Below are 16,237 nucleotides of genomic sequence, written 5' to 3' on the forward strand. Positions count from 1 at the left end.
AGTGATTGTGTGGGCTAATGAGTACTGCTCTCTTTGCAAAGAATGATCTTCTAACTATGCTGTAAATTGCAAAAAGAGGGACTTCAAACTGAATTTATCACTTGCCAGAATAGCAACTTGCAGTCCTGCAAAATATCTTCCACCTCTTGTTTTGCACTTAGCTCCTAGCTTTAAGTTTGCCTTATATAGGAAAATAAGACGTGGGCTAAAAATATATTGTCATATCTTGAACTATTTTCTTTGCATCATTAAAGCAAAGAAGCCTTTAATTCCCAAAGAGATTTAATGACCAGCACGTTCTGGGGAAAAAAAGTTTATAACCAGCACTTGAAAATTCCTAGTTTTACAGTACATTTTGCTATTTTACTCTGTCTTACAATAAACAATCAGTATTTTCCTTTCTCACGTTCCAACTGCAAATAGTTTTAAGCTATATGGACCAACCACTATTGCGAGAGAGTAAAGTACTACGTATGGGAGTAAAATTGTCACAGCCCAGGTGTCAAAAGCAATCATCCTATCACGATTAAAGGCTAAAGAATACTATGTTGACTATGTAAATACATCACAGCAGAATGGTCATGCCCAAGAAATGCCTTCATCCTTTCTGAAGATAAATTTCTAGCAAAAAATCGATTTTCTTACTTCACCATATTCTGCTCCCATTACTACCTGCAAGAGTTAAAATCAGTAGGACCAAGCTTCTCAGGGGTAGCTTGGAGACCTGGATATGTAGAAAGTAACTATTATACATCAAGTCAGAAGGCAGTTAATATGAAAAACAGGAACACAACTCCAACTAATATTTTCTTAGAAAGCTGGCAGCAAACTGTCAGATGCATGTGTGACCTCCAGACAACCTTTTGCCAGATGCCTCTTTAACCTCCTACAATTACATCAACTTCTAAAAAGACTGGTACATTTTACCACTTTCCTCCTTTGGTTATGCAAATTAAGATGATGTGCTTAAAGACAGATTGAAAATGTTTGACTCTGTGCATTTCTGTATCTCTTAAACCCCCCAAAATAAAGTGCTCTAATACAGCAGCACATACTTCTTTTTTCTACACAAAATTAAAACTGCTGTTGAAGTTGAATAAGAATTCTTCATCTTCTTTCTTTTCTCCTGTTATGAGTTATTGTCCAAAACCAGGTAACTTTCCAAGACAGCTTTGATTTAAGGGGCCAAGACAATATTCAGCCAAAGCAATCAATAAATCGCTTTTAAGACTATTTACCATTTTGAAGTTTCTGGTTTTTTGTTTTGTTTTTTTTTTTCCACAAAAAGTACACTATATATATCTTATACTGCAATCAACAGAAGTGACCACAGCGACTCATGCTATTCAGATTTAAAAATGGCCTGTATAGTAACGTTTAAATAAGAAGGGCATTCCTGCAAATTTAAAAACAATCAAATCCATAGCATCATGAACAAAGGAGAAATGTTACAGAATGAAAAGATGAAAAGTAAGAAGTAAGTAGGTCATTAATACTGAAGTGCTAAAAATACTAACATCTGATTTGTGGCTGAGAATTATTTCTAAAATCTAGAGATGTAAAACAAACGAAGAATTGAAAAACTCTGTCAACAAACACATGCTTTTATGAGGCATGGAAAAAAAAAAAAGATTCCCTGTGCTGTATAGAATCCAAGAAAAAAATATTTCCTTTAAGAAATATACCTCCTTATACAGCAAAACAATGCATTTCAGTTGTTCTGTAACCCAGTTCCTTTAATCTGCATATGAGATGCTGACTGAGTTCACTCAACCAAATCACTACTGGCTTTCAGAATACAATCAACACATGCTTTTCAACAGTATTAATATAGCATGAAGCTTGTGCTCCTAATTATTCATGTTTTTGCATTCTGTTTTTTCCCCCTGCTGTAAAATATGCAAATTTACTTCTTTGTGTTATTTAGGTCCCACATGGGCCTCAACAGATCTGTTTGGAAGGAATTACAAGCCAACATCTAGATACATGCTGTCAACATTTCAAGCTTCATTATTTTTATTAGGTTGGAATGCCATTATAGATTTGATATTAGGCTTTAAAAAGCTTTTGATAAATCTGTTGAAAACCTACAGTCTTATAAAATGGTGTACTGATAATTACTACTACTCCACTTAGTGTGTGCATGTGTGCATGAAAGGGAGAGAGAAAAGCCCTACAACTCTTGAATACAAGAGAAATCCCCATCTAGCGGTACTATTGAAAAACGCAGTTTGTTTTTGTGCAAAATTAGTACCCAAGAGGATTAGTTTGACTTCATTACTGAATGAAGGGTAGCCATTACCTCCTTATGCAACTAAGGATCGGTAACAGGAGAGGACTGTTTCTTCTGAATTCCTCCTCCTCCCCTCTCAATCAACTCTGTCTATAAAACTCAATGCCCAAATGAGCTACTAACGATTTTTAAGTATAAAACCCATAAAGCAGCTCTACAAAAAATCAGGTCACTCAATACAGTAACTTCTCGATGTGCATCAAAAGCGTTCACTTACAAATGGCATAGGCTGACACATATATTCTTTAGATACAAATATTAAAAATTTCCCCAAATCTCAGATTAAAAATATTTAATACTAACTTTATAATAAACTTAAACAGCATAACGAAATAGTAGCTTGGTTAGCAAAAAACCGCAAGGTTGAAATTAACTATACAAGCTCTTACTGTTACATAAAAAATACGTAATATAAGCCCATTGATGCAGAAAGTGAAAGGACATTGAGCCACTGCTTCTTTCCATCTGGCACAAAGCCTTGTGCATTTCTTTAATGTAATAGTATATTTAAAAACACTGCAGCAGCCCAGCCTTCCTTACTAGCACCACTAAAAGCTCCTTAAATATTAATGAAAAAACAATGTAGAGATTCACAAGCATCTATTACACATTACTACTGACTCCTAGAAAACAAATAGCAGCAGTAACACTAAGATTTTACAAATCTCTTCATGCGCTTAAACTTCAAGGTGTGTAGGCAGAGGGAAGAAACCAAAAACTATTTGGAGTGCAGTAATAAACTAGTATGGGCATAGTCCTTTGATTTGGGAGAACCACTGTAGTAAGTTTCCCTTTCATAACTGACTAACTTCTGAAGATTTTAAACTTGCACATTTCTTTCAGAAGCAAACCTTTAAGGAGTTCTTACAAATATATGTAGAGACCTGTATTACTAAGATAAACAGGGGAACAATAATGATCTTATTCTAAAACATATTTACTTGTTGGGCAACAGTGGTGGTGTCCCTTAATTCAAATATGCAAGTTATCCAATTCTTCCTTCCACAATAAAAAGTACCCCAAAAACTACCTACATACAGAATAAATTTACAGCAAAACAGAAATGGGGAGTTGGAGGGGAACACTTATATTTAAAATTGGTCTTCAGAAAATCAGTCAAAGATTTCCAGAACTAAAGACTGACTTGTGCTGATTGTTTTACTTTTTTACAACTTCAATACAGAAGAATGCCTGATTTGTTAAGGATGCTTTTGCAATGTAACTGCAGTTAACAAAGGGAAATATTCAGTTGGCTGTAAATAATACTTTTCACAGTCTCACAGGTGAGTGAGAGTGCTCCTGCCTACAGATGCAGATCTCATACAAAGGAATAGTAATATTGAATTAACTCAGTAATACATATACTCAGTAAATCTGAGGAAGGTTCAAGTACCTCATTTAAAATGAAGCAAAAGTGTGAAAGCCTTGCAGAGGTTAGCTTAAAACAGTAAGTCACACCTAACCATCAACATTTTGAGATATGAATATGTGCTTATCAGCCATCATAATTTATGAAACTCACTGTGTACTCTTGCATGCTGTTATGTTCCTGACTTGGTCTCAATATGTAGCAGCCATGAATTCTAAAACCCCTTGCTTCTCACCAAATATTTCCTGAACTTTCCACTTCTCACCTAATACCAGTTCTCAGCTACTTGCTTAATAAGAAAGAAATATTTGCCTTATGCTTTATTTCATCCAACAAGATGAAGACCAGTAATTCCCACCTCCTTTTCTATGTGGTTTTAGATGTTGGTGCAAGCTTGATTACGTTTGTTCTGTAAAGCTCTTTCTCTTCAGAAGTCAACATTGAAACATAAGATATATTTCAGTTAACTCGATAGATTCAAGACTCATTTGAAAACCAAGTCCTTTGGCTTATTGGGAAAATATTTTAAAACACTTAATTTCTTATGCCTGTGACTATTTATGTTCCCTTTATAGGAAACATAATAGGCAAAACCCATGCTTCCTCTGATAGCGAGAAGCATAACAAATAGGAGTAACACAAAATTTGCTTTCTAGTTCTAGATTGCCTCCAAGGATCTAGGAAAGCACGGTAGGGAAAAGGGAAGTTTACAGAGCATTACCTTCATTACAAAATTCCTGCCAACCCTTCTCACCATGGCCACAGCTTCTGTGCATCTGTGACAGTCACACTCTGACGAGAATCCCATACTTGTCCATTTTCCCTTGGGTACTTACTTACTCATGAAACTTTTAAAAACTCTACAGCAAAATTGCTGAATTTCAGAAAACAACCTTCAGGTGACAGCTAAGTGCTCCCTATATGTCAATAACAATTCTTCCTAGCACCTGAGGCTGAGAGCACAGCTCTGAGCCACTGGGCAGTATTGAAAATCCATGTTAATTTAAATCTTTTAAAAAATGAAACAAGAAGCTGTCCTAAGTTCGAGGAAGAAACAGAAGGTAAATACATTTACAAATCAGGTTTATCACCACCAGCAACAGAGCTGCTTCTCTCTCCAAAATATTTACTCCATTCCAACTAGAAACAATTAGAGACATAAAAAGTTCCCCAAGAGAAAACAAAACAAATCAAAACAAACCCCAGGAATTCTTAAATCCATGGAACAGATTGGTCTTTAAAACATAAGTTAAAAGTAAACAAAGCAACCCTGAACTCAGGCATGGTCACAGGGCTCAGATCAAGGGCTCCTCAGAGAACCATGCTGCTTTCAGACGCTAATGGGAGACAACATGACCATCCCAGCCATTCGATCCGCAGTGCACCACAGGGCTCAGCAGCATCTTTCCCATCTCCAGGGATTTAAGTGTCTGAGTCCGTGGGTAGCACTGGCACAGTGCAGCCTGGGCATGTCCATCAACGCCCAGGCAAAGAGCTGCAGGAGAAGCCTCATATATGGTTCTTGGTCCTTGTCCAAGCTACCCAGCAGGGACGCCTCTGCTTGCCCATGCATCTTGACGACACCAACCCCCTGACCTAACTTCCTGTCCTGGCCTCTGATGTGCTTCATCCCTACAGACTTCTCTGGCAATTGCCGGACTCTCAGCTGACCCCGGTCACCATCACCGGACCTGCTCTGTTGTCCTTGCTCAGGAAGGTGGGACCACAGCTCTCAGTGATGAGGTCTCTGCCAAAGCCTCTGCCTTCTTGGTTCACTCACTTGGCTGCAGGCTCACCTGCCCGATGGAACTGTCAGCACTTGCTGCTCCCTCATACTGGCTTACTTCAAGTTTTTCTGGAAAAGTAACCAAAAGTAACCTTGCACTTCAGCATATTAAAATAAACTTTAAAACCAAACCTAACATTTAGCATTACTTTTTAAAGAGCACATACAGAATAATATCCTATGATAGGTGATTTTTTGTTTTTAATAGTGAGAGTGGTGAGACACTGGAACAGGCTGACAAAAGAACCGGTGTTCAAAGCCCGGTTGGAGAAGGCTTTGAACAACGTGATATGGTGAAAGATGTTGACCAATATCCGGAAAAAAGTGAACTGGTAGCTAAACAAAAATGCTTTAGTCCCTGGTAGAAAATTACATTTAATATTTATTTTATAGACAGAGAATTACAAATTCTTTTTTCTTGACTCCTATGCACACAGTATTTGCCCCAAAAGCTAACACAGAGAATTTCTTTCAGCTACCATGCTGCAAAATTGGTTTTGTTGTTTCCAGTGTTTTTATGAGTCATCTTTCTACTCAAAGAATTGGTATTCAAATACTGAAATTTCAAATGCATTGATATTGTACAAGCAAAAGGAGATATCAGGCATCACACTAACAGGGCTTAGAGGAGTTATGAAAAGATAAAACACAAACAAAAGAAAACATCCTAAAGATTTCAGAGGGCGATGGCTCTGGTGGATCTTTCTCAATAAAGTGTTGGACCTTCTCCCCTCTTTTTCAAACACCAGATGATACAGAAGGAGATTAAAATAATTGAATAGTTTCAGGAAAATCACACGTAATTATCTACATTTAATTGTGTTGGTCAATACTTTCACTACATTAGTGAACAGATCTCTTTCATATTTTAATGGAGTGACATTTGAGTCTTACTTGATAAGTCTTATTCAGAATTTCAGTAAGACTCCTGGCTGCCCTTATCAGTGGTGCACCGTGTGAAAAATCTTACAAGCTATTTGTGACAGACAAGTTCTGACCACAATAATAAAAAATTGAAACAAGTGCACCCTGTCCCCTGAGGAAGTAGTTTTCCTGCTCTTCCTCTAGGAAAGAAAAGGAAAGCACTTTCTCCCATGTCCACAGAATATCAGTGAACTAGGCTTCTTGTTCTGATATGCTTTGAATGAAAGACTGTTTAAGAGCCAACTTAAAACATAAGTAATTAAATTCTCACTCCCTTCAAGAGTGTTCACTGCCTACAGCAGTATTGACACTAATGGTCCTGAAATCCTACTGAGATTGGTTAAAAGACATTTAGTGCTGGTATTCTAGACTATTTTACACCTAAGTTTTAAAAAAAAAAAGCTTCAGAATCTCCCCTCTGAATAATAAAGAAGTAACTAGCAGGATATCTAGGAGTTGTGGGCTTTTTTGACTGCTGCTATTCCTAGACAAACAAAACTTCTAGATAAAGTATCTGCTTAAGCGCTGACCTGTAATTCTGTAACTACACCCATCTAGCAAGACAGTGATATCTTCCACTGACAAGGCTGATGGAAATTGTTTTGCCTGGTAAAGTTACTTAACATGAAATTACTGTCCATTTCATTACAGTCTGATTAACTAATTTCTGTCTCAGAAAAAAATAAATAAAAATAGAAATAACAAAAGAGAAGAGCCAAGCAAAATTGATAGCTCTTAAGTTCCTTTTTAACAGACTAATTTAATATGAACTTATATGAACAAAGTTTAAACAGTCACTGACAGCATTTCAGGAAAAAACAATAAGGCTAAATTGAATGCAGAAGCAGGACCAGCAATGGTGGGACATAAGCAACATTTGGGCGCAGAACTCTGCCTATAACAAAATTTGAGACTAAATGGTCTTCAGACTTTTTTTGGGACAAAGATGTGCCTCCTTTGACCCTGCCACAATGCAAGTCCTGGAGTGATTTGATGTAGCCATCATAACCAGTGTAGATGAACAAAATTTAGTGGAAGACAACCACTAAACATGACAACATGCAGTCACAAATGTGACATCAGATCTATTTGTAATAACTGGCTGGGGATATTTGTTCTAATGGAGAACTACTACAAAGACTATAAGTGAGTTCTCCTCAAAAAGAGTTCTAACAGTCTCCCATTGTTAAATTTCAATAATCTGGAGGCTTTTGTGACTTGAAAATCTCAAGAAGTAACACTTAAATGTTTCTCTATTTAAGTGACATTCCTGATAAGAACAAGTCAGTAAATCAGAGCAACAGAAACTGAATATTGATGATGACAGATTTACAAGGAGGAAATCACAAATTTTCAAAAGAGGAAAAAGAAAAGGATCAGTTACAGTATGACAGCCATAAATTCTTTATCTTCTGGACGCATGAGTCAACCTACAAGGCTGTGAAAGAGTTGGATTAAAAAGCTGCAAATCTAGCCAGTTCACAAGTAAGTACACTCTAGATTAGTTTTCTAATAACAATAAGGCGTAAAAAACCCCTAAACTGCTTAATTTTTATCAAACTAAGCAAGAGTCAGATTCTGAAAACATCTACATTTGCCACGTGACTAGAAAGACAGATGCTTCTTGGCTTCTAATATAAAAAGATTTTGGGGGTAACACTAATTAAAGAACAAACCTGGAAAAAAAACAATCCTCTAACAACCACAGTAAGATACACTCTTCCCATAACTCTAATTATACAGCTAGAAGTCTCAACTTCGAGGTTTCTTGTTTTGTAAGAACACAACTTCTCTATCACAATACAAGAGGAAAGCAGGAAACTACATTTTCAATGCTCTTGAACAAGAGTTCTTACCTACATAATTAAAATCTCAGCTATTTAATTCAAGTGATGAGACTAGGAATATAAAGTTCTTCAGGAAAAGTAAGAATTCTGAACAATTTTTTATAATGGCTTCTCTTAACATTTCATTTGGTCTTAGCACCTCAAAAAACTGTTAACATTTCAAAGACTTGTAAGAATCATTTTATACAGAAGCACCACTTACCCACAATAACAAATCCATCTGCTTCTCTCTCTGGAGCTGTAACCTTCTTTGAATCTTGACTTTTTCGGAAGAAGCTGAACATAGCCTCTTTTTTTTCTTCCAAGTAGCTATCTAAAATGAAAACAAAACATGTTAAATAAAGAAAAGATAACAGAATTTACCATAAGAAGTTCACACGACGCCAAAGACTACCTACATGATATTACAGCTTAATTCTTATTACCAGATTTGAAATATCAAGCATTTGTATGTCAGACAGATTAGCTTGTTATGTAGCATATTACTTCAATAGGCAAAAAGAGAGTAAAGTATAAAAGGGTTTCCTGTAAAGTTATTAATGGAGTGGGACCATTAAAAATGCCAAAACTTCAACCCTTCTAAAGTGAAGTGAAAGAAGGAAATACCCTTCAGCACTTATCCAGCATGTTTCCATATTTTTCTCCTTCAAATTTTTACTTCAAATTGTTGTTACACAAACTTTCTCATCAGAGTTAGTTCCAAATCATCTAAACTTTGAAGCTCAAACATATACAACTTACAGCAGCTTTATAGAAAGAAAATGCAGCTTTATAATGCAGGAATACTCGAATGAATCAAATTGCACCAGATATTTTCAGTCTTAAGTGCCTGTGTATCGATTAAAAAGACCGACCAACACCTATAATATTAGTGTACCATCTATTTTCATTTTTCCAGTTTGCAATCTTAGACACTTGGGTGTATTTGATTAACAGTTACCAGTGATTGCCTTAAAAGAAACTGCAACAAAATCATATGTTGCAAATTTTTCATAACAATAATTCATTAAAAGAATCTTCTAAAGCAGTTAAGAACTGTGGGTTCACAACAGCTAGAACAAAACGAGGAAACCATTCTATTAGTGGGATAAAAACATGCACTGGGAAAGATTATGCTCAGTATATCTTCTCTCTCAAGACTGGAAGATGACACTGAAGCAACTCTTAACAGCTTAAGAAAGACAAATTCCCATTAAAAACCCCATAAGGATTAGCAAAAAGGTAGGCAGTTGGGCCAGCTTTTACAAAATTAAGTCCCGTGAACCACTCCATAAACATGCATATATCATGAAATGTTGTTCTAAGCAAAATACCTAATTATTCTGGCCTTAATTAAGTGTAGACTCAAGGAAGCCTCTCTTCTTCCACAAAAAGTTGTAAGAAAAGCTTTTTAAGGAAGCACACTCTTGTGAAGAACAGCCAACAGAACTACACAAAGCACATATTCACAGGTTCAGCTTATCAAGAGGACTACTGATGTACTACCGCCTACCTTCTATTTTCTACCTAATTAGCACCACCAAATGCATTAACTGAGGGTCTCCCAAGCCTCTTCCCGCAAAAGCAACTCTGTCCATAGCATGCGGACAATGAGAAAAGGATAGAGGCGCTGCAGCAGCAGTCACCACGTGAAGGTGTGCTCACCTGCAGCCCCCGAGGGCTGAACTTAGACCACTGGACAATGCCAGTCTACAGAACAGCCTATGGTCTGGCTGAAACACACTGTGTGCTAAACACAGAGAAGGAAGGTTTAAAGAAATGTATATGAAGCTTTTCTCTACTAAATTACCCATATAAAATGAGGAAAAGTGGAATAATGTCATTTCAAATTAGAAGTAGGGTTTGAGGAGCCGGATCCTGATACACTTTGCAGGTACCAACATTTAAAGAAGGGACTGACAAACCAACAGGAAGGTTTAACATATACCTCCAACAGAGGAAAGGAGTTCAGTCTAAAGAAAAGAGGTGTACAATCTCATGTTTCAATAACATTATTTCACGCTAAATTTAACAAAGAAGAATCTTTAGAAGTTGGGAAAGAGAGAAGAATGCTACCATGCAATGTTTGGATTTAAAAAAAGGTAAAAATCCTGGATTAATCCAAAATTCCTCACTTCCCACCTAAACATTCATGGTACCCTAAGCAAGACTTTTTTTGCCCTATCCAGTGATCTGTAGCAATGATCTGCACAGTCAGCACCGACTATTCACCAGATATAAACCGCCTCACGCTCTGCTGTTAAAAGCGATAGCAAACACTTGCATATTCCAGATTACAGAAAGTCCTATATGAAGTGTAAGCACTGGTTTTCAGGAACAGTACATAAATAGAATATGGTAAAAGCAGCAACAATTCAAATTGCGGCCTGATACCTGATACTTAGACACTGAATATCCCGCAGGCTGGCCAGCTACTGCTTGCTTATTCTGGCGCAGCACAACTTTTAGCAATCAAATAAACTACACTGAGGTACACAAGAATGGAAGAAACTATCCAGTACCAGCTAGGCAGTATTTAAAAATAAAAAGCTACTTATCTACACTTTATTCCTTTTTGCTTGTTTTCCTACCTTACCACGTGAAATACTGATATTTCCAGTTCCGTGGAGATTACAGAGTAGAAACTCCTAATTACCTCATTTATTCCTTACCTTCCCCCACACCCAGGCTCAACACATGGCGCCAGCAGCATATTCCTTTTTCAGCCCTCAGGGAATAAGTCTTCTCCTGCTACCAATTAGGGTTGTCAGTCCCATAGCTCAAGTGGTAAAAACCTGTGCTGTAATGCTCAAGAGTCAGGTTTCTGCTCCGATGATGTATGAAGGAGAGGCAGTTGTGGAACAGTTTAAAATGCAATTCTGCCTTCATTTTAAGTGTGCAACAACAAGAAGTAAAATCAACTTGATGTGTAAAATCTAACAGATAGCTTTGGTAAAGGCTCAGATTCCAGACAGCCACTTCAGGTGCCAGAGCTGCAGCTGCTCCAGTCACATTTCTTTCTCTTTGAGATTTGCGCTGTTGTACAGTTTTCAGCTCTATCACACAGTGTTCCCCATCCCTTCTTTCATGCACAAAGAAAACCATCTTAATCAATATATATGTGGCACAAAAGAGTTGTATAGGAAAACACGCATTTGTCGTTCTTCAGATCCTGCATATTTAACTACGTATACCTAAACTTCACTGCTTAAAGGACAACAGACATTTCAATTCAGAGTAAAATAACAATCACTACAATTTAATCTAGCCAAATTAATTTCTCACTTTTACTAGACTCCTTCATTTTGACAGAAAGCAGCCCGAGTATCCCATTTTTTCTACAGCCCAAATTAATCTCATCTACATACACGAGGCTTGATCTTTAGTGTAGTTTTCAGTTTCTGAAACAGCGTTAACTTAATTCCACTGTGAGCAGTATTTGTCAAAAAAAAAAAAAGAATATTGCTCCCTGCATCCTTTTGCGTCAAGCAGAAAGCCAACCAAAACTAACAAAAGTACCCCCTAAGCTCAAGCCTCCAGTTCCTACGCAATCTGCTGGTCCAGCAGTAAGAAAATAGTATATGTTCTGTTTCGTGATTGTGAATGTTTGAGAGGTGGTCAGGAATCCACATATTAAAAAGACTAACATGCTTACTGAAGCTGTTTGCTTCTCCACTTAGAAAAAACGATCGTGCTTGCAGATTTCACAGGTCCAGATGTGGAGGAAGGAGTTTGCCAACCACTACCTGCAGTATTTCATACCTTTGCTGAACACAGTATTGAGTTTAAAATAAATAACAAAGAATAACTAACAGCACAAAAGTGGGACACAGAAACAAAAAGTAGAGCTGTATACAGTATGGCATAGGTAAAAGAAAAGCCATAGACAGGCAATGCTGGGACATTTGTGATATTTGCTCTCTTAAGAATTTTATCAACTGTTGTACTTCAAAAGTAAACATAAATCTTTTCAGCAAGGAGGAAATGCAACCACTAAATTTCTTGAAATGCATATTAAAAACAGAACAAAGCCTCTGTTCAACAAAGAAACACAGAGTTGAATGAAAACACTCCTGCTCTTGAAGATAAGAACATAGTTTAAGCACTTGCAGAATCAGGCTGGAGTTTTACTACTTATAGATTAACAAAAGCTGAGAACAGCAGATTTCTGCACAAGTTTAATTTCAGAATAGAAATTAAATTTGAAGTTGTGGACCTGAATGTGTGATCACAGCCTAGAGGGAAAAAAAAAAACCCACTTGTTTTTTATTTTTTTTTCCTACAAACACCCTGTCAACGCAAAATCACAGAAAATACACCCACCATTCAGAGACAGTACCACATTCCTGCAGTAATTTCTCCTGTGCAGCATAGCACTTTTCCTTTCCAGATGGGATTAATTTTATTTCTATAGGAGATCTGAAATTGAATTCGTTGCCTAAAGATAAAAATCTCCCTTGGTAGGAATATGCAATTCCCTTTTCCTCATGTTTCCTCCTCACCAAAAAGTGAACACAATTTTTCCTTTCTCTAATCTCAAGCACTGATGGTTAAAAATACAGTTTTGGCACCGCTTCAGTGATTAGCAAGTAAAACACTGTGAACTACAGCAATTCGTTAAGGCTGCAAGAAATATTTTGTCTTTCTCTGAGTCTCCAAGAACATACATGGAATTGGACAAAGATGAGTTACAGAGCTGCACAAAGGGGTTAATTTATTCCTCCTGCATTTTGTCAGCCTCCTTTTACAAGAAGTATGGGTGACCTTTGAGCCAAACCAATACATTACATCCAATAAATTTTTTCAATACAATGAAGATCCCAGCGTATTTGGCATTACTTTTCAGCTTTTCCTTGCATGTTCACAAGTGACAGGAGGACAAAAGCAATTCAATATTAAAAGCACCAAAGATGCAGACTAATATAAAGAGAGGATGCCCGTACAGCAGAGCAGAATTGCAGTGGTGCTGCCAGTAATTACATAAATGATGAAATGAGGTCAGAGCAAGATACAAAACCAACCTCAAAGTAAGAACCAGAGTAATTTCACATCTAGCAGTTTAAGCTACACAATCTGTTGAAGGAGGAAACAGAGACCAAGAGAGCAATTCTCTCTTTCATATGAGCATCTGTTGTGATTCACCAATAAAGTAGCAATCAGAAAAAGAACAAAATGTTTACAACCCTGTATAGACCTGCTTATAACATGGAAACAACGAATTTAAGGGTCAAGAATATATATGTCGTAAAGATTTCTCTGTGACACCATGAACAGTTTAAAAGCTTTTGGCTTAGTGTAAAGTACTATTTGAGGAAGAAAAAGCCCTGTCTTTTATCTGGCATTAAAATTAGTCATATTCCTTTAGTTTATGTTTCTTGAACGCAAAAGAAAGTAAATAAGTGTCAAGAAAAACATAAATACAAAAAAAAGGGTACATAAATATATATAATTAAACACTAACAAAGAACTTTTCTACTTACATAAAATGTGAATATTTATTTTTAAAGTTTTTCTAAAATGTATGGGAAGCAGAAATACTGGAACTACGCAACCCAAATTACCATAGCATAAAAACACTCAAAGATCTTGAATCATAAAAAAGCAACCACAATCAAGTCAGACAATAAAAACATAGGTGATAAGGCAAAGTCGGTAGTGGAATAACAGTACTCAAACCAATGTTAACATTCAAAACCCTGAAGAAGACAGGAAATGCTAAAATAAAAAGCTAGATTTTTATTTGCTACACTACTCAGTAGGTTGAAACCTACTTTTCAGGCAAACAGTTTTCTTTTGACCGCAAACCTCAGACAGCAGCTAAGCATACTACCAATATATATTTTTAAGAACTTCTACAATGTGTTTTATTTAACAGCTAACCCTTCAAAGGCAGCAGACAAATAGCCCTAGAGAGCCACTCAGCACCAGCCCATTGCATCTTGCTCCAACTTTGTTTATAAACGTATGTTCATAAACAGTTCGACGTATCTTTTAAAAATCTCTGAAGATGCTAAGGAGATGAGGATATTCCCTTGCAAAATAAATACTGAAAATGTGAATGACATAGTGGCACTGAGGAGATAACAACGAGCTATCAAAGACACAATCCCACTGCACTCCCCTTCCCAGCCACCAGCCTGTTCTGTACAGCTTCTGGCCAGTGGCATGCTTGCTTGCTTGCTTTCCTGGCCAGCAGGTTCAGCTTGCCAAGCCATCGCAACACTAACCCAGCCAACTAACAAAACCCAATCTGTGCTGAACCAACCCGCAGCTCGTTAGGAGACAGCTAGCATATAGGTGGGGTTGGAACTAGCCTTTTAAGCCAGGACAGAGTTAGATATTCTCAAGTATTTCCTGAAACACCAGTCCTGGAAACAGAAAGAAAATCACAGAACCACAGGACAGCTGAGGGACCTCCAAAGCTCATCTTGTCTAACCCACTGCTTCAGCAGGAGCCCCTAGAGCTGGTTGCCCAGGACCATGTCCAGACAGCTTTTGAGTATCTCCAAAGTGGGAGACTCTACAACCTTCCTGGGCAACCCGTGCCAGCACTCGGTCACTCTCACAGAGAAAACGTGTTTCCTGATGTTCAGAAGGAACATCCTGTGTTTCATCTGGTGCCCACTGCCTCTGGTTCTGTCACAGGGCACCACTGAAAAGACTGTCTCAGTCTTCTTTATATCCTCCCGTCAGGCACTTATACACGTTAATAATATCCCCCCTGAGCATTTTCTTCTCTAGTTTAAACAGTCCCAGCTCTCTTAGCCTTCAGGTTCCGAGCTGAGTAGAAGGATCACCTGCCTCAGCCTGCTGGCAACACTCCTTCTAATGCGGCTCAGGATAGCCACCTTTGCTATGAGACTAATCAGGAAGAATCTCTCCACACAAGGGATGGTCAGGGAGAACGCACACAAAAAGACAAGACGTGCAGTTAGAGCTCCATGTCCAGATGCTACAACAATCATCTAGTCCAACTGCTTGACTAGTTCAGGGTTGACCAAAAGTGAATGCATGTCATTAAGGGCATTTCCCAAATGACTCTAAAACACTGACTTGGGGTATCAGCCACCTCTCTAGGAAGCCTGTCCCAGTATTTGACCACTGTTGTGGTAAAGAAATGCTTCCTACTGCCCAGTCTGAACCTCCTCTGGTGCAACTGTGAACCATTCCCACACATCCTGTCACTGGGTAGCAGGGAGGTCAGCATCTCCCTCTCCACTTCCCCTTCTCAGAAAGATGCAGAGAGCAATGAGGTCATCCTCATCCTTCTTTTCTCTGTATTAGGCAAATCTAGAGTCCTTGGCTACACCTCACAGGTGATTCTTTCCAGCCTTTTCACCAGCACTGTCGCCTTCCTCTGGATGCATTCAAGGGCCTCCACTTACTTCTCAAATTGTGAGGCCCAGAACTGCACACAGTACTCAAGGTGAGGTCACACAAATTATGAATACAGCAGGATAATCCCCACTTTTGACTGGCTGGTTACAGAATCATAGCATGGTTTGGGTTGGAAGAGACCTTAAAAATCATCCAGTTCCAAGCCCTGCCATGAGCAGGGAAACGTCCCACTAGACCAGGCTGTTCAAAGCCTCATCCAGTCTGGTCTTGAACAACTTCAGGGATGGGACATCCATGACTCCTCTGGGCAGCCTGTGCCTCACCACCCCACAGTAACATATTTCCTCCTGCGATCTAATCTAAATCTCCCCTCTTTCAGCTTAAAACTTACTCTCATCCTATCCCTGTACTCCCTTACAAAGAGCACCTTCCCATCTTTCCTATATGCCCACTTTAAATACTGGAAGGCTGCTATCAAGTCCCTCTGGAGCGTTCTCTTCTCTAGGCTAAACAACCCCAACTCTCTCAGCCTGTCATAGAATCATAGAATGGTTTGGGTTGGAAGGGACCTTAAAGATCATCTAATCCCAAACCTCCTGCCACAGACAGGGACACCTTCCACTAGGCCAGGCTGCTCAAGGCCCCATCCAACCTGGCCTTGGACACCTCCAGGGATGGGGCATCCACAACCTTGGGCAACA

General features: G+C 38.2%; 1 protein-coding gene across 2 annotated transcripts in view; it reads right to left on the reverse strand.

Moving 5' to 3' along the window:
- Window positions 1-16,237, reverse strand: part of UMAD1 (UBAP1-MVB12-associated (UMA) domain containing 1) — an 81,156-nt gene that overhangs the window by 64,232 nt on the left and 687 nt on the right. For both annotated transcript variants that reach the window (XM_054057775.1, XM_054057773.1), the window contains one exon: window positions 8,422-8,532. In XM_054057775.1, the coding sequence (XP_053913750.1) occupies window positions 8,422-8,503 (82 nt within the window). In that variant the 5' untranslated portion in view covers window positions 8,504-8,532. Of the gene's footprint in view, window positions 1-8,421; window positions 8,533-16,237 lie in introns of those variants that run through there.

Source organism: Cuculus canorus, chromosome 2, assembly GCF_017976375.1.
Source record: "Cuculus canorus isolate bCucCan1 chromosome 2, bCucCan1.pri, whole genome shotgun sequence".
NCBI lineage: Eukaryota > Metazoa > Chordata > Aves > Cuculiformes > Cuculidae > Cuculus > Cuculus canorus.